The 18,871-nt window shown below is 50.4% G+C and overlaps 1 protein-coding gene across 2 annotated transcripts; it reads right to left on the bottom strand.

Moving 5' to 3' along the window:
* Positions 1-13,039: 13,039 nt before the first annotated feature.
* PCDH8 (protocadherin 8) lies at positions 13,040-17,262 on the bottom strand. Of its 2 annotated transcripts, none has more exons than XM_052705570.1 (3): positions 14,788-17,262; positions 14,463-14,673; positions 13,040-14,057 (listed from the first exon to the last, which is right to left on the bottom strand). In XM_052705570.1, the coding sequence occupies exons 1-3, from the start codon at positions 17,197-17,199 to the stop codon at positions 13,684-13,686; spliced, it is 2,997 nt and encodes a 998-aa protein (XP_052561530.1). In that variant the 5' UTR covers positions 17,200-17,262; the 3' UTR covers positions 13,040-13,683. The 2 variants fall into 2 exon arrangements, with proteins under 2 accessions (XP_052561530.1, XP_052561531.1); XM_052705571.1 differs by having other exon boundaries at positions 14,463-14,670.
* Between the last annotated feature and the right edge of the window lie 1,609 nt (positions 17,263-18,871).

Here is an 18,871-nt window from a genome sequence, read left to right as displayed (position 1 = left end):
ACAGCATGACAAAAGCCGGGGACCTTATTCCCTGCACAGCCCTATTTCCAAGGGCTTTTTCCATGACTCCATGGTCAGTGATTTCCGTGACATTCCCTAATTGTTAAAGGGCAAACTGTCAAATACTTTAAGCTCCACACTTTATGGCCTGTCTATATGGGGCCGCAGCACTGCATGGGGCAGAGCTGAGGAGCGTGAAACCAGACTAGCTGGAGGGGGGCAGAGGTGGCCTCCATGGCCTCGCCAGCAAGATATTTTCCTCTAGCTGACAGTGTTGTGTTGCTGCCTTGAGGAGCTCACCTGCCCTTGCACAGGCTGAAAGAGGCAGCAATCACATCTCTAAAGAAATGTTGGGGTTGTTTGGGAGAAAAAAAAAAAAGAATTTGCAGAGAGGTCTCACTTAGGTGAATCATCCACAGTATTACGCTACCTGAGGTGAACAGGACCACCTCTATCTTCCTCCCCTTGAGGTGCAAATGGTCTTGGTGTCCAAGAGAAGATGCTTAAGTTGCTTTCCTTGTCTCTGCCCGTGGAAAGCAGCCCCAGAGCTACATCGCCCAAAGCAAAATCCGTTCTTCATGGCTGGAAGCTGTTCTGTGGGGATGCTGGGCATCTGGCAAGGTTGGCCTGATGAAAGGAGCTTTGTTCCCTGATGCATGTGCTTGTTTGCTCTGAAGGAACGTGGCTTCCAGCTGCAGTAATGCTCGTTTTAGGGACAGAGGAGACTGATGAAGCCTCCACTCTGCGGTTGAGGTGCAGCCGGGTGGTCCCTCATGCAATGAATTAGTTAATGTGTGAAGAGACTGGAGGAAGGTGTAAAGTGCTGAGCATTTCTTTCTACTTCTTAGGATAATGTGTTTTAAAGATCAGCTTTGGGTTTGCCTGCGATGTGATTTGTTTAATTATTTAAGCCTGTTAGCATATTTTCCTCGGGGGATGGAAAATCCTCAGTGAAGGATCTTTACAGGAGGACAGAGATCTCTGTTATACGCTGAGGGGCTCACACCCAGCCGCCCGCATCGACCCCAGCATAGGGCATGGTGGAAAGGCTGTGCAAATACCACCTTCCTGACCCCAAAGGATGACTCATGACAACCTCTCCTCCAGAGCTACCAGATATCAGACACTAAATGGCGCTCTGTAGGTTGTCTGGGATTGTGAGTGGTAGGCATTTGGTGTGGAGAAGGCTTTATAAGACAGCTCTCAACACCAGGCCCTCCCCAGCCCAAGCTTGGCTGGGTATGACTGCATGGGGCTGCAGTACTGCTGGGGATGTTAATGTTTCTGGAGGAGCTTTCTGATTCAGGATTCTCATCTCTGAGTGACTGCATGATGGACAATTTCCAGATGAGGTGCTGAAAAGGTGTGGAAGCCAATGGCTCTGCCATGGCAGTGGAATGGATGGGATCCCATGTAATACTCTTGCTGTGCCTGAAAGCCATCTCTTATTCCATTGTACTAAGCCTACCACTGCATCAACATGTGCAAGGCTGACTTTCCACCAGACAAACCCAAAGGAATGGTGCCTCTCCTTTTCCTCAATTCCTCTCCTCTTCCTTGATGCCTCTCCTATTCCTTGCTACCTCCCCCATGAAGTCTCAGCTTAGCAGCTCTGGCTCTTCTATGAACCTAATTCAACTTAAAAGGAAAAGATCTTGGTTGTTCTAAACTTTGAGAGCCACAACAGCATCTCACAGAATCAGACAAGTGGGCATGATTTCTCTTCAGCATCCTCTCATCTGCGAAATTATCTGCAGCACCTTTTGTTATCCACAGCACAAATCTAAGCTGCTGCTTAGATTTGCTCTGACATTTAGTAGGAGAACCCCAGAGATCAGCACCGTTGATGCAGGCAGAGCCTGACATCCCAGTGACATTTGAGCTGGGGTTGCCACACATTCAAATCACTGTTGATTTTTATTTTGTGTTTACTCACTAAATCTGAACTCGAGGCTCAACTGCAGCCAGTTCCATGAGGTCCACCCTTCAGCTGCTTTCACAACTGAGCAGAGAGAGGTGCAGAGAGGTCGAGAGCCCCAGGAAATCGTCTGTGGCCGTGCAGCTCATTAAGGGCTGAGCGCCGTGTCCCCATCCCTCTGCTCTGATCATCCTGCATGGCACAGCCTCATGGGGATGGCACTGAGGAAAGAAGAGTCGACAGCCTCGTTTCATAGCTTGATTCGGAAAGTCAAGCAAAGCCACTCTGCTGGACTACTGCTGAATCAGTCATCTTTGGTGCAGTTCCACACGGGGATTCCCAGCAATTTAACCAGAAGGCTGAACAATAAAATACATTAGGTCTGAACTGGCTAAGCAGAGGCAAGGAGGGAAGGAAGGCGTCTAATTGGAGAGGGTTCAGCAGGAGCCTACCCTGGGGACTCTGTCCCTTGAGATTAGGAGCTTGTTGACATCTGGGTTGCATGCCATTGCTGCCTTACCCTGCGTCCCACCAGGGCTAATGGCAGGGAGGCAGAGAGCAAAAGCCCTGAAACTCACACCAAAGGGAAGAGGAAGGTTTTCTGCCGTCAGCATATAGGCCCTTGGGAGAAAGGAGATGGCAGCTCCTACCTAGAGGCATACAGTAGTGACTTCTCTTGACTGGAGACAGGGAAATGCATTCTTCTGTCATTAGGGGTTGTCTGCAAGAGAGATTCCCTTCTGCCTTGTTCTATCCTGTCCTAAAGGCCCTTACAGAATCACAGAATCCTTAGGGTTGGAAAAGCCATCCGAAGGCCATCTAATCCAACTCCCCTGAAATGAACAAGGACATCTGGAAGTACATCAGGTGTTCAGAGCCCCATCCAGCCTTACCTTGAGTGTCTCAAGGGATGGAGCATCCAGCACAGTGCTTCACCACTCTTATTGTAAAAGGTTTTCTCTCTGTCTAGCCTAACTTTCTTGTAGTATGAAACCATTTCCCCTTGTCTCAGGATGACTCCTTCATAGTACACAAGTGCCTTGGACATTTTGTGCATTCCCTGTTCTAGTGAAGCGTCCTCTTTGTCCAAGGTGCACCTACGTTTGTGCTGTGCCAGGGTCTGGAGAGAGCTCCTGCTTCTGCCTATGTCCCCTCCTGGCTGCAGGCAGTGACAAACCCTTGGCTGCTGCCAAGGACTGCCCAGCATAGATTCATGCACCTTTAAAAGGTGCACAAAATAGTCAGCAGCCAGAAGCAGGAGGGATTGCTAGGAATTTCTAGAGGAAAGGAAATAGGCACCTGTTTCTTTCCCTCTAGAACTGACTAGTTCAGATGCAGGCCCACCACCTTTGGTGGTCAGCAGGCAGGTGATCAGCTTGTTGTCATCCCTCTGGCAGCTCATCAAGATAAAGCCAAAGCCAAGTTACCTACTTGCTCTTGTCCTTCTGCTTCTCCCTCCCGCTGCGATCCTACCAGAGCCTGTTGCTGATGCAGATGAAAAACAGAACATGGAAAAGTTAACAAAAAAAAAAAAGCCTCCAAACATGCCAGAGCCAAGGGACTGAATTAGACCTGTGCCGTGCAGCACACCATCCCTCTAAGCGAAGCGTGGAGCCTGACACAGTGCTCAACGCCTGCCTGAAACCCAACCACGGCTCTCAGCCTGTTTTGAAATCCACCCACAGCCTTACTTTCTACAAACTCAGGGAGAAAACGGCAAATTAATCCTTTTTTTAAAAAAGGATGAGCCGGTTTCTTGTCACTCCCTGCACAGCTCAGGATATGATAGCTCCTTCTGCATAAATACAGATTGTTTCTTTTCACAACTTCTCTTTCATCAAACTGCTAGGAAGGCCTGGGGGTTGTTAGAAATGTGAAAGAAACTTGCTTCCCAATTAAGGTCAATCTCTTTTATCAGAGTCTTTGCATATAAACCTCAGTTTCAGAGGGATTTCTACAAACTCCATCCCCGTCTCTGACAAACCAGGAGATGCCCAAACCTCAGAAGGCGCGGGGAGGCGGCTGCCTTCCCTCCCAGCTTGCAGTGCAAAGCAGGGAGCTGATCTGTCATGATGACTGAGAACATGTCACAACAATCTGTTTGCGTTCTTCAGGAAATAAAAACATCTTTCTCTCCTGGAGCTGTAAGCTAATTTGGAGATTTTGCAAGCTGACATGCAACCTGATTAAAATGACCTCGGGCCAACAGCTCTTCTCAAGCAGCTCGACAATTAAAGTCCAGACCTATCTGTAGCCCAGTTTTTTTCCTCAAATCCCTTTCAGGGAGGAAAAAGCTCGGTGTTTTTATTTTTAAATCTACATATTTGGAATTTTTCCTTTACACTTCACTTCTACTGTAGCAGGATGCGCTGAGGGGATCTCTGTTTTTTCACATTTGGAGCAGATGAAACTTGCACACAGAAGCCCTGATTTCTTGCCTCTTGGAACAAATACACCGAATATCCAACCAAGGAAATAATACATGAATAAAATTGAGGACTATAAGAAATACCCAAGGCGCTTTGTGGCCTACATAAAGCTGCCCTCCCAGGTTCCTAGGCAAAAATGTTGTTGCCCTCAATTTCCCAGACTCGGTGGATATTTTTGCAGTGACCATCATATGGCTTAAATCACTCTTTTTTTTAGCTTCTCGTAATTAGCAAAGGAGAGAGATCAATTTATTAATCTGCTGAGTGTTGTGGAAGCAGGGATTTGTTAAGCAGTGAGCTGTGAAAAATAAATGGGCATCTCTTTGCAGAGTATTTCATGGAAGCACAGAACCATTTGAGTTGGGAGAGATCCTTAAAGGCCATCACATCCAACTCCTCTGCAATGAACAGGGATGCCTACAGCTCGACTGGGTTGCTCTGGAAGACCACTGTCAGACCATGAGCAACCCCTCAACTTAATTAGGGCCACTAAAATGATCAGAGAGGGCTGAAGCACCTCTCCTGTGAAGAAAGGTTGAGGGAACTGGGCTTGGAGAAGACAAGGCTGTGGGGAGACCTCATTGTGGCCTTCCAATACTTGAAGGTGAGTACAAACAGGAGGAGGAACAGCTGTTTACAGGGATGAATAGTGATAGGACAAGGGAGAATAGATTTAAACTGAGACAGGGGAGGTTTAGGTTGGATATTAGGAGGAAGTTTTTCACACAGAGGGTGGTGATGCACTGGAACAGGTTGCCCAAGGAGGCTGTGGATGCCCCATCCCTGGAGGCATTCAAGGCCAGGCTGGATGTGGCTCTGGGCAGCCTGGTCTGCTGGTTGACAACTCTGCACATAGCAGGGGGTTGAAACCAGATGATCACTGTGGTCCTTTTCAACCCAGGCCATTCTGTCATTCTATGATTCTATGATTCTGTGATTCCGTGATTCTGTGATTAATTCACTAGTCTGGGGAGACTTGTTGACTTGATCATGAATACTTTGATGATTTTTTTCTTTCAAAACCACTGCTGCAATCACTCATCTGAGGTAAATCTGGAGGAGACTTGTCTTCTGCTTTGTTGATTTGGCTTTTGCAACTGCTTTCTAGCTCATCAGCTGGCTAAACTGATTGACAGGTTGTGTTTTGGTATTGACCTTCACAGTGTGACTATATCCTTTGAAGGCCTCTATTTATTAATTCTAGCCATATACGTTATTTAACTGCGTACTAAACTGGGCTAGCTTGCAGATTACCTTCTCAGCATCACCACAATACCCCATACAGTTCACATCACTTCCAGACCACAGGGCAGTGCGGAGTTCTTCTGGGCATTGGTGGCTTTACACGGGGGCCCATGTCCTTCTGCGCCTGTCCTCGAAGGCAGGAATTCTCCCCTGTGCAGCTGTGTGCCTGTATGATGTGGGTTCCCCACACCCTATTCTTGAGGTCTGGCTACAGAGGGGTTGTGGGAGGTATCTTCTGAGGGTACAGATCATGGGGGTACAGGGGGGTATCTCCTAGGGGTGCAGGGAACCTCAGATGGAGGTTGGAAGAGGTGGTGGTGGAGTCTTTGGGAGATGCCCCAGAGACATCTGCTGTATCCTCTTGCCCTGCTCTCCCCATTCCCCGGTGTGACCCTGGTACTGGTGGGACTTGTCTGTCCCCTAGCATACCTGTAAACCCTCCATTAACTGGGGAGCTTCTATATCACAGAAGAGAATCACAGAATCATAGAATCCTTTGAGTTGGAAGAATCATAGAATCTTTTGAGTTGGAATGTCACCTAGCCCAAGTCCCCTGCAATGAACCAGGGACACCTACAGCTCAATCAGGTGCTCAGAGCCCCATCCAGGCTGACCTTGAGTGTCCCCAGGGATATGGCACACACCAACCTTCTGTGCAACCCTTGCCAGTGCCTCACTACCCTGATTGTAAAACACTTCTTCCTTACGTCCAATCCAAATCTCCTCTCAGTTTGAAACCTTTTCCCCTTGTCCTGTCACAACAGACCCTGCTAAAGAGTTTGTCCCCCTCTTCCTTACAAGCCCCCCTTTAGATACCAAAATCTTGCAAGAAGTCACCATTTCCAGCTTTCAGGTTGGAGGACGCTGGATTCGTCGCGTCCATCTCTCGCTGCTCAGTTAAAAATCATCCTCCCCTACATTCCCCCACCCCTCCTCGGCTGTTCAGCGGCCGGACCTGCACCCCCACCTAGCGGCAGCCCCAGGGCAGGGGGCAGCGCTGCTCCCGGCTCTCGGCCACCGCCAGCAGCCACATCCACCCCGTGCTTCATTCGAAACGTGTGATTGTGGCACTTAGGGATGTGTTGCTGATGGGTCCAGAAGAAAGCAAACTCTGACTCGTGGAAGCAGAAAGAAACACATAGGCACGGCCTCTATGTTTTATTTGGGGGGAGTGGGGGGGGGTTGTGTTGGAGCAAATGCTCTCGGGGGCTAAGCGTGGTTGGGTTGAGTGGATGTGCTGTGATTAATTTGTGTGTGAGCTGCTGGTGACAAGGCGACTGCAGAGCTCCACCAGCTGCAGCTCCGGTGCAGCTTACCAGAGGAGGCAGCTCCCTCCACTATCTCATTTATCATCATTGCTTCCAGTCCCGTTTTGTTCACGCCTTACATTTTTTGATTGTCTTGGATTAAACATTACCAGAGGAAATAATACTAATAGCCTTTCACTGCCAAAAAAAAAAAAAAAAAAAAAATCAACTTCTAAGGCATTTGTTATGGAAAGGATTATAATAAATTAAATGCTTAAACTAGTACTGTGCAAGCATTTTTGTCTTGGATCAAAATGTTTGCACTGGCTGTTTAAACATTTAATTTATTATAATGAGAAATATCATTGTAAAAATAAGCATGTTAATTAAACTTGAGTTTTGCAAATGTGAGTCATCCCATGTGGACACAGTATAATGAATATAGACAGGTAGAGTCTGCGTGCCCTTTTTTTTTTTCCCCCATTAACAAAATGAACATTTACATCTTTAAACCCTGCAGCTATTAGTTATTTTTAATGAACTGTGTTGCCATTTCAAAGTTAAGCTCTATATATGATGCAATCAGATAGTGCTAGGTCAGGGAAGAACTTTACTAATTAAGTTGCAGAGAAGTTCTTTGCCGCAGATAATTGATTAAAGCTGTTAAATAGATGATCAGTTTAGGTGGTTAAATAAATAAAAATAAATAACTGCTAATAAAACCCAGGTCGTGTGAGGGTGGTAATATGATGCTGAACCCTGGCCACTCCGGGTCCAAAGCACCCACAGGTTTGTTTTGTTACCACCTGATGGAGAAGCGAGGGGCAGCGGGATCTCTGCAAAGGCCTTCATAGAACCATGGAATTATAGGATGGCTTTAGGTTGAAAAGTGCCTTGAAGGTCACCAAGCTCCAAGCCCTCTGCCATGAGCACGGTTGCCACCCACTAAATCAGGCTGCCCATGGGCATTTGGGCAGTGATGGTTTGGTGCTGGTACGAGTGAGGGAAGATGGAGACAGGATGCTCTTTTCTTTTGAGACAATGTCACTGAAAGGAATTTTTCTGCCTTCTCGTGCCCCTGGTCTCTGGTTCATGCTAGTCTTGTCCTGCATTCATGGAATCATAGAAGCATAGAGGCTGGAAAAGATCACAAAGACCATCTGGTTCAACCATCAGCCTATCCCCACCATGCCCACTGAGCATGTCCCTTAGTGCACATCCACATGGTTCTTGAACACCTCCAGGGATGATGACCCCACCACCTCTCTGGGCAGCCTGTTTAGTGCGTTACCACTCTTATTGAGAAGAAAATTTCCTTAATATCCAATCTTAACCTTCCCTGGAGCAACTGGAGACCATTCCCCCTAGTCCTGTCACCGTTACCTGGGAGAAGAGGTCAACACCCACCTCACCACAACCTCCCTTCAGGTTTTTATAGAGAGTGATAAGGTCTTCCCTAGCCTCCTCCAGACTGAACAACCCCATTGTATTGTATGGTTGTACGGTGCTATGGAACAAAAAACATTCGGATTTAGTTCCAGCTCTCTCACAGATGTGTTGTTTTGCCTTGAACAAATTTCTCAACATCCTGGGCCTTCAAAAAGTGCTCTGAGATACAGACCTGAAAGTGTCCAAGGTGGTGCTACCAAGGATTTCTGATCTCTTGTCATCGCACATCACCCAACCAGAGAAGGTCACAGCAGGCTGCCAGCCTGGGCTGAATCCCATTCCTGCAGTGGTCCAGCCTTCAGGTGAAGAAAGAGAAACATCTTTGGCAGAGCAGCAAAATTAAACCCCGTGGAGGGAAGAAAGTTGCTGCATACAATAAATCTGAATACTTTACTGGAGATAGTCCTCTAAAAACATTGTGTGTCTGTAACCTCTAAACTTCTTATTTCCATAGTGTGGGTCACTTTTTCCTGTACCACTAAAGGCTTGGTTTTTCTCTTCTTGTAGCATGTGAGTGGGAGAAGAGTTATCTATGTTAAAGAAGGAAGTGGTTGCCTGTCGTTACTCTTTTTTGTGTGCCTCCTTATCCCCTTGACAATGTTTTTCAGGACTGTCCATCTTCTGGATGTATCTGAAGAAGTCACCCAGGAAGGCGGGAGGCATCCTTCACTTCTGGCCGGTAGCTAATTCACCCAGGTTGTACCAGCTGGATTGAGGCAGGGAGGAAATGAAGACTTTAAGTAGGGACCTCACATCTGGATGATGTAGTTACCACAAAAGCATCCACATCCCTTGAGCAGCATTTGATGATGCGGTCACTTCCCCGCCTTACATGTGAGGACATTGAGAGCCCTGAGAGTGATGGGGGTCCCACTTCCATAGACATCGTGGGCAAGGAGTGCCAAACTGGCTTTGTGCATCCATTGGGAAGGATAGCTGAGTGGAGGGATCCTTATGGCTACTTCAGAACGGGGAATCCAACTCTGGGGAGCTTCTCTAAAGCACCTTCCTAAATAAAGAACACCTGAAGACCTCAGCATATACGGAAGGAAGCAGCACTTCTCAGTCACCAATCACATTTTTGGTCTTTGGGGAGACTCCTCACGTGGGGAGTGAGCTGGCTTTATCACTACTGCTGCTCTGCCTTCAAAGCATCTAAGAGGAATGAGGCATTAGGACTGAAATTGTCTATAAACCTCCAGAGGTTTTACACTACATAGAGGTTGACCTTACTGTTGGCTGCTGCCCAAAAGCACAGCCCTGCCTTCCAGCAGTGGAGACCTCCCCTACATCACCCTCTCTCTGCCTTCTTCTGGCATTCATCTGACCTCTTGGTGAGTTAATCTGCAGAAATCAGCCCAGTTTTGCTGCTTTTGTGCAGGCATTCTGAACCTTCCCCAAAGCAGGAGAGCTGCCTGGATGCTGGTGGCAAAGCAGCCATGGAAATACAGAGCTGGAGATGAAAACGATCCCTTCTGGTAACAGCATTCCCTTAGAGAGTCTGGCTGTCCTGGGAAACCCAGCCCAAGAACTGCAGCAGCCCAGGGTTAATTTCTGCATCCACACGTGAGCCCATGTGCAAGGCAGGTGCTTAATCTACCTTTACATGCAAAGGCAAGGTGGTTGGTGCAGTTAGGGAGATTAGGGAGTGATTTTGATGTGGGAGATGAGCTGGACAGCCTCCTGCACACTCCTGCCCAGCTCTCCATTGTCTGTCATGTAGGCACCTCGCATGTAGACATCTCCATTTTGGACTGAAATGGCATGTCTGCTTGAGTTTTCAGCAGTATTCCACCCTGATGTTTCTTTGCCTTTGGAGCTGGCCTAAGCCGCATTTTCCATGCATCTCCAGCACTTACTGAGGTGATGAGATTAAACCTCCCAGCCCAGAGCTCGAAGCTGCATCTACTCACAAGCATGAGTGCTGCCATCCCAACTGCCTAGTAGCCCTGCAACTAGAGAGTGTGCTGCAGAAAGCAGAATGAGGCACCTCGTAGTGGAGGGCTCCATCAAACATTATTAAAGGCAGAACATCCTGTTGAAAGCAGTCAAGAGTCATAGGAGAGTCGTCCACAGTGCAACATCCCTGCTGCCTGAGGGACGGATGGGAAGGAGCAGAATCTCCTCCATGACCTCTATGTTAGCCCCCACTTTAGGAGGAGATGATTAATGTCCCAGAATTGCCTCTTTCTTTCCACTGACTCAGTCATAGGTGGCTATCAGTGACTTCTGTGGGAGTCAGCTCAGAGTTAGAGCTGATGCCACACCATGCTTGGCATATATATGGAGTTACTGATCGATCTGCTTTAATTTCTGAAGTATGTGAGCAAAAACCTTATTACACTGACTGAAAAATAAAATACAAGAACCAGGGCATACTCAGTGAAAGAGCATCATCAAAGCCAACACTTGATTCGAGGGCCTCGCCTTGAGCTAAGCCTCGGGCTCCCATCCCCACTTGGTTGCACTTTGGATGACTTGTAGTGCTATCTGGGGGAGCCTGCAGACTTCTCCCACCTCATTTAGGCATCTAAATATTAAAGGAGCTTGAGCAGGCAAAAGGAAGTGCCGGTGCCTCAGTGGCTCCTGCAAGCTGCTCCATTGCTCCTCTCCAAGCTGTGATGTGAAGCTCTCAGGAAGAAGTCCCTTTAACCCTGGGGGACCCTACATTTTACTCACAGGACCTGGGACCTCAGGCCTGCCAAACCTGGGCTGTAGCTATCTGATACTCAAGGCTGCTTTGGGAGCAGGTGGCTTTTTTCTCCTTCACTGAAACTGCTTGATGCTGAGATGCCCCCAACTCATTGTAAGACGGGAGGGACACTAAATCATGCAGTAAGAGTGCACAGGGTCTATTGCAGACACCAGTGTGAGTTGGTCACTCCAACCCAAGGTGGGGAACTGCCCTTTGGCAGCTGCTGCCTCCCACCCAGCAGGAGCAGGGGACTTGCCTTGGAGGCACTGCAGTACATAACACAGAATCACAGAATGGCTGAGTTGAAAAGGACCACAGTGATCATCTGGTTTCAACCCCCTGCTATGTGCAGGGTCGCCAACCACCAGACCAGGCTGCCCAGAGCCACATCCAGCCTGGCCTTGAATGCCTCCAGGGATGGGGCATCCACAGCATCCTTGGGCAACCTGTTCCAGTGCATCACCACCTTCTGTGTGAAAAACTTCCTCCTAATATCTAACCTAAACCTCCCCTGTCTCAGTTTAAATCCATTCCCCCTTGTCCTATCACTATTCAGACTCGATCATGAGGATCTAGCTTATCAGACTGCCCTCCCTTATTGGCAGAGAGCCTTTTCCTCTCCGCTTTAAGAGTTATGACTAATTACTTCCCATGCAGTCTCACTGCTCTGAATCACTGTTGATTAGCCGGCAGAGAGGCTCCAAGCTCCCTTCTCAGCACCCACCCTTCAGCCTCAGCTCTAAATTTAACCAAGACAGCCCTGTTGGTTATTTAGATGCATCCTGACTTTTACTACCAGGTTTCCATCAATCACCAGAGCCTCTCACCCATTCTCCTGATTGTAAAAGCTGTATCACTGACATTGCATCCCAATCCAGTCTGGCATCAGCGTGATATCAATTCCCTTCAAACGTGTGCACTGACACTGTGCCCACCATCAATCTCCATGCAAAGTCTTTTATGAAGCCCCTGTTAAATCTCAGAGTATGTGCACAAAGACTTGGTCACACTCAGCTTGACAAAGCTGGTAGTCAGGGATGAGAGGGAATTTCTCTGTTAAGGAATACAGAAGCAGGATATTGTTTCCTGCTTATATAGTCTGATGGGACTTTGTTTATGTCTATGAAGGCCTTATATTTTCTTTGTGAGTCACCCTTTCTCTATATACACTACACTAATTTGGCATATGACTGAAGAATTCATGACAAAACCAAAGCTTTGTCACATACAGATTTATAGATTATTGGTTTGTATGTGAAGTTACATATTCAACATAAAGATCCATTCTTCCTTTCAGAAAAGTCAGAGCTATTATTAAACCTCCAATCTAAGTACTATCTCTGGTACAAGCATTTTTGAGCACATGGCTTCATGTTCTTTCACCAAATGCTATTCCAAATGTGATTTCAGCAGTAGGATTTGAGATTTGGGATTGTGATTTCACCTGAGGATTTGAGGGGAGGGAATTTCAAAGCTGGGTACGATTACTTTGCTCAGGTCTTTGTCACTTGTAGAAAGAGGCAAAATGTGTATCAGAGATGATCGCAATGTAATGGACTTCTTTCTCTGCTCGATGTGCAAATGTAGTGTATAAATAGGTGCATGTACTCAAACACACTTCAACACAGCTGCTTCAGCAGTGTATAAACCTACCAGCACATACCTATGCAGCTTTACCCCAACCAGTTCCAGCCCTATCAGAAAGCAAAGCACGCCAGTGGTTGCTGATATAAAGATATTTTTACATCACGAGCACTTCAGCTGACTGATGTAGCTTCACTGGAGTTAATCTGATTTCCACCAGCAAAGGGTCTGTCTGGAGGAGCTTACAGAGGCAGTGAGCAGCACACAGCTATCACACAGCTTTCCTTGTCCCCCATGTCCCAGCATTACCAACTCCAGAGCTGCATCTCCAGTGCAGGAGATGAGGAATGGGTGAGATAGGATGCAGCACTGCTCATGCTCCTCCCATTCATTTTTTTTTTTTTGCACAAAACTTCATTGACCTGTGAGGACTCAAAAGTCATGAAGCACAAAAACCACAGATAGATCCCTCCAACACATCACAAAACCTTTATTAGTGTTTATCAGTGACACAGATTACAGGAACCAAAGGCAATTAAATAACATTTAACTTCAAACTGACCACAGATTCAAGAGATACAAGTCACATTTGGCAAGGCAAACATCTCTGCACACTGCGTTGCTTGGGTTACTATTACACTATGAAAGAGGAATTTCCCTTACAAGATTCTACATACTCAGGATATTATTAATAATATTGTGTCTTTCAGACAATTCCTTTGGCAAGAATTCCCATTTTTTAAGCTTTTATTATATAAAAATATAACCAATTTTCATTATGTACAAACATTACATTACACACTGTACAGGTTAAAAACACTACAAAAAATGGCAGGCCATGGGCAAACCAAACACAAAGAAAACCATGTAGAAAACAAAGGAAAAAAAAAAAATTAAATACTGCACATTTCATAAAAATTACATGAACTACAAACAATTTTTGTTGTTGCTGTTGTTTGCAAATACCAAACAGTACCGATGGGAAATCTTTCCCAACACCTTCATGTTTTAAGGCACATCTTGCATATTTACACATACAACACCGGGTCTGGTCAATAACTTAAAGGCTCCTGGGAGCGACCGAGTCGTGTGGATGGGGACGGAGGGGAAGGGGGGTTATGCTTTCTCAGTGACATCAGTCTGGGGGCCCAGGAATCTGTTTGAAGGGGCCGAGTAGAGGGGCACCCCGATCTCCTGGAGGTCAGGGAGCCGCGCGGGACGCGGAGGGGACAGCAGCGTGATCGTCCGGTCAAAGTCTCTGTGCAACACCTTCTCATAGACGCTCTGCAGCCCCACCGTCTTTGGCAGCTGGGCCTGGTAAAAGTTGTCCCTGCGGAGAGGGTCCCGGGGCAAGGATGTGCTTTTGCAGAAGGTGGAGAGAGGCGCTGGAGGATGGGGAGAGGGGTGCGGGTTGGCTCGGCCGCAGGAGGGGCTCCAGCAGCGGTCTGAGTGGCCCAGGATCTTGCACTCGGCTGTACAAGCCCACAGACCTAGAGAGGGAAGGAGGAACCTGTTGTTGCTGCAGACACAACCACCACTCGCAGCCCACAGCTATCAGTCACGAGAGGACAGCGTGCGGATGGCGGCGCTGGGAAGCGCTGCTCTGTGGCACGCTCAGGGAACTAGGGTTACATCATTTAGCTCACAGGATGAAATGAGAGGGTTTTGAAAAGAGGGGGTAAAACACACCCACAGCTCTAAAGTAATGCATTCAGTGCTCAGTATGGGCAGAAGCCAGCACTTAACAGCCTGCTGGGAAGAGACCCATGCAGCTCTGGAGGCAAGTATCACGTTTCCCTGCTCTGTGTGTGATGCATCCCTCCTAGCAGCACGCTGTCCATCTATCCAGCTGCACAGAGGGACACAGAGCACTGAGAACGGGATGCAGCCCTTACCGTTCTGCATGTGTGTGATGAGGTCCTTCTTCAGGGCATCCCCGCTGATGTCTGAGTCACTGTCGTTGAAATCGCTGTCGCCTTTGCCGCTGTCCTTGCCGCTGAACTTCTCTGCCTCCCGGCCCGAGATGGTATTGAAGGAATGCCCCTTCCAAATGGCCACGGGGGGAGCAGGCTCTTTGCCGAAGCTTGGAGTGGCGGTGAAACCCTGCTGGGGTGGGGGAAGTAGTAAAGGGTCAATTAGCATCTTAATTGCATCCCTGTGATTTGCACCCTGCGATCCTCCCCTTCTACCCTCTGCTTTCCAGGATGCACAGGACCTTACCTCACCGCCGGCTCCTCTGAGCCGCTTCTGACCCTCATAGAGGCAGGTGCTGTCGCTGCTGCTCTCCGCAGTGGAGATCTCCTCAGCTGCTGGAGAAGGGTCAGGGCCGCTGAAAGAGGTTTTACTGGGGAAGGTTCGTACCTCGAACACGTTTCCCCTCTGGCTGCTGTCCTCCTGCCGACCCTTTTCCAGGTGGGAGATGTCGATCTGCTCCTTCAGGGGACTGTTGTTTTTGATCTCATTCCCTTTCTTGCGCCTGTTGCAGGTGGTGGCAATGGTGATGATGGCCACCAGGAGGAGGGTGCAGCTGCCCGCCAGGACAATGATCACAATCAGAGGAATGTCCCACTGCAAGGCCTTCCCTTGCCAGGAGCTGGGCTTGGCTACCTCCTGGATGCTGGAAGGAGCAGTGGCAGTCACCAGAAAGTTGACAGTGGCAGTTGTGGCCAGAGGGGGCCTCCCATTGTCTGTGACAGTGAGGATGACCTTGAACAGCTGCCCCAGCTCTTCAGAGAGGTCGCCCCTCAGCACAATATCTCCTGTGCTTGGGTTGATAGCAAAAAGGTCCTGCTGGGGTTCTTCCAGGAAGGCAAAGGTAAGCTCAGCGTTGGCCCCGTCATCTGCATCGCGAGCTTTGATCTGGGCCACCAAGGCATCACGGGAGGTCTTGCTGGAGACACTGATTTCCACCGACCCATTGGTGAGCACCGGGTGGATGATGATTGGAGGGTTGTCGTTCTGGTCCACCATCCTCACTTTGACAAGCGTGCTGCTGGAGAGCTGTGGGGAGCCTCCATCAGTGGCCTGGATCCTCAGGTCAAGCTGCTTGAGGATCTCATAGTTGAACGTTCTCAAGGCATAGATGGCTCCAGTGGCAGGGTCAACTGAGACGTAGGTAGAGATCGGGGCCCCCATGACTTGGGTCTCCAGCAGCCGATAGGTGACCTTCCCATTGTGGCCAAGATCAGGGTCACGGGCCACCACAGTGGTGATGTAGGCGCCTGGCGGGTTGTTCTCTGGCACAGCCACCTCATAGAGGGGCTTGGCAAAGAGCGGCGCGTTGTCGTTCTCGTCGCTCACCCGCACCGTGTACTGGCGGACGGTCTTGAAGGGTGGGGAGCCCAGGTCCTCGGCCACCACGGTGAGATTGTACTCAGGGATGCGCTCGCGATCCAGTGCCGCCGTGGTGACTATCATGTAGCTGTCCTCGTAAGCCCGCTGCAAGGCAAAGTGGTCGTGGCCTCGCAGGCTGCAGCGCACCTGCCCGTTGGTGCCAGAGTCGCGGTCAGAAGCGCTGACGAGGGCTACGAAGCTCTCACTGGCAGCTGCCTCGCTGACGTAAGCCACGCCGGCGGCACTGCCAGCACCACGCAGGGCGCTGATGCTGATGCGCGGCGCGTTGTCGTTGACGTCGGTAAGGCGCACCACCACGGTGCAGGTGGCCGCCCTGGGGCTGGCACCGCGATCCTGGGCCCGCACGTCCAGCTCGTAAGTGCGAGTACGCTCGTAGTCCACAGCGGCTTCCAGAGTCAGGCGGCCAGAACGCGGGTCGAGGCGGAAGAGCCGCCGCGCCTCAGGGGGCACCTGACTGCCAAAAGCATAGACGACCTCTCCGTTGGGGCCCTCGTCGGGGTCCTCGGCATCCAGGTCAAGCAGCAGGGAGCCAGGCGGCGCGTCTTCGGGCAGTTCCACTGTCACGGAGCTCCGGGCGAAAGTGGGGCTGTTGTCGTTGGCATCAAGGACGCGGACGTGCACGGTGGCTGTGCCTGAGCGTGCAGGGCTGCCGCCGTCCTTGGCCACCAGCTCCAGGGTGTAGGAAGGCTGGCGCTCACGGTCCAGCTCCTGCAGCAGCACCAGATCTGCGCAGCGCGCTCCATCCGCCCGCGTCTGCGCCTCCACACCAAAGTGGCTGTTGAGGGAGACCTGGAAGCTCTGGATGGAGTTGGAGCCCACGTCCTCGTCCACGGCCACCTCCAGTGGGAGGCGAGTGCCAGGAGCAGCGCTCTCGGACACCTCCAGCGCCATCTGGGCACGGGGGAAGCGGGGCGCGTTGTCGTTGATGTCGCGCACCTCCAGCTCCACGTGCACCAGGCGGTAGCGCTCCCTCCAGCAGCTCACCACGTCGAAGGCCAGCACGCACTGCGGAGCCTGCCCGCAAAGCCGCTCCCGGTCCAGCCCCGCCTCGCCGATGCTCAGCTGCCCGTCCTCCTCCCGCACCCGCACCAGCGAGCTGTTGCTGAACTGCCTCATCAGTCGGAAGCTCATCTCCCCCGGAGCTTTCACCGGCATCTCGTCGGCCAGCGTGCCGATTACCGTGCCCGGCGCCCCTTCCTCGTCGGTGCGGTAGCGCACCGTCTTGCAGCGGGACAGGGCCAGCAGGCAGCCGGCGGCCAGCAGCCGCAGGGGACTCATGGCACCTGCGCGGGACTGACAGAAGGGACGCGGCGCGGGAACTGCGCGCAACACCTCACACCCTCAACCGCCGTCTGCGCCCGTCCGCGCCTCAGCGCCGCCTTTAATAGACGGCGTATGCAAATGAGGCGGCGGCGGAGCCAATGGGAAGCGGGCGGCTCCCGACAATCCTCTGAGCCGGGGCGGCTCAGGCAGCCGGCGGGAGCGGGGCGCGAGGGGCGCCCGCCTTTGTCTCCTTTAACTCCCCAGGCCTGGGGGGCTGCTTCTCGCTTTTTTTATACCTTTCTTTTTTTTCCCTTCTTCTTCCTCCCTTTTTTTCAAACGCTTTTTTTTTCCTTTCTTTTTTCTTTTCCCCCTCCTTTTTCACCTTTTTTCCCTCCGGGTTTGGCAAAGGGGAGCGGCATGGTTCGTGCATGCTGTGCTGCGCTCTCACCCCGCGGCCGGACAGGGGCCGTGCCCGGCTGATCCGCGGGGGGGGGTCCGGCATCCCTTCACCCCCGCACCCGCAGCGCCGTGTTCCTCGCGTGAGAGCCTGTGATCAGCGCCGTAAGTCGCCTTTCAGGAGCTGTCCCCGCATGCGTTAGTATGCATGTCACCGCCCGGGTTTCTTAAGCCTGGGGCACTAGCAGGCGAAAGGAAAGGAAAAAAAAAAAAAAAGAAAAAAGAAAGGGGAGAAAAAAAAAAAAAAAAAAAAAAAGTTCCAAATAGGATTTAGCATAAGCTTGAGGAGATTTGGAAAGGTTTCAAAGATCAGGCTGTATCAAAGGCTTATGAAGCCCTCGTTAGCTGTAGAAATATAATAGCATGGCAGGCTATCCCATTTGAGGAACCAATGTCTGTATTATTTCACTGTGACAGGCTAAAGGGAGAGAAAGTTGAACAGTTTCCACAGAGGAGTTGGACTAAGTTGAATATAATGAGCAAACGCCACATGTATCCATTATGTCCCTCTATTCATTCCCAATCACTGCCATAACTCTTTGACTAAACGATGATGAGCGCTGAATTACACACAATGCCCGGCTCATATTAAAATACATTTAAGACCGATCCCTCCTGGTGCCCTGTTACGCCTATTCACGGGATTTTCTTTTTGTCCTAATAGGGCCTCTCTGGGAAGCAACACCAGTCTCGTTCCAGAAGAACAAAATAACAGCGTGAGGCTGAAACCTGGCACGGACCGGGGGAACGCGGCCATCTGCCCCGCACCGCACGGAGCCCCGCGGCCGCGGAGCGGGCGGAGGGCGCAGAGCTCCAGTGCCACCCTCCTCCTTCTCCTCTCCTCCCTCCCTCTCTCCTTTCCCGGTTGAAAGGAGAAAGGCAGAAGAGCACGAATGGGTGCCCTCCCCACGCTGAGTTGCCGGGGCTCTGGCGCTCCGGGGTACCCACGGAGCCTCTCGCCTGCGCAGGGCGCTGCGCTTGTTTTTGCGAGTGCTTTTGCGCGTGTTTTTGCGCGTGGCGCTGTGCTGAGAGCTGTGCTGAGCGTTGCGCGGGGCACCGCGGGTGCTTTTGCTCGGGGTGTTACGCGGGGAGCTGCGCGTGTTTTGCGCGGTTTTTTTTCTTTTTGTTTTTTGTTTTTTGGGGTTTTTTTTGCGCGGGGCGGCACGCGAGCGCAGCGGGCGAGGGCGGCGGCGGCTTGCCCGCAGCGGCGGCTTATGGAAATGGGATTTAA

Source organism: Tympanuchus pallidicinctus, unplaced genomic scaffold, assembly GCF_026119805.1.
Source record: "Tympanuchus pallidicinctus isolate F22 unplaced genomic scaffold, pur_lepc_1.0 scaffold6, whole genome shotgun sequence".
NCBI classification, from domain to species: Eukaryota; Metazoa; Chordata; class Aves; order Galliformes; family Phasianidae; genus Tympanuchus; species Tympanuchus pallidicinctus.
This window is presented reverse-complemented; position numbering and strand designations above follow the sequence as displayed.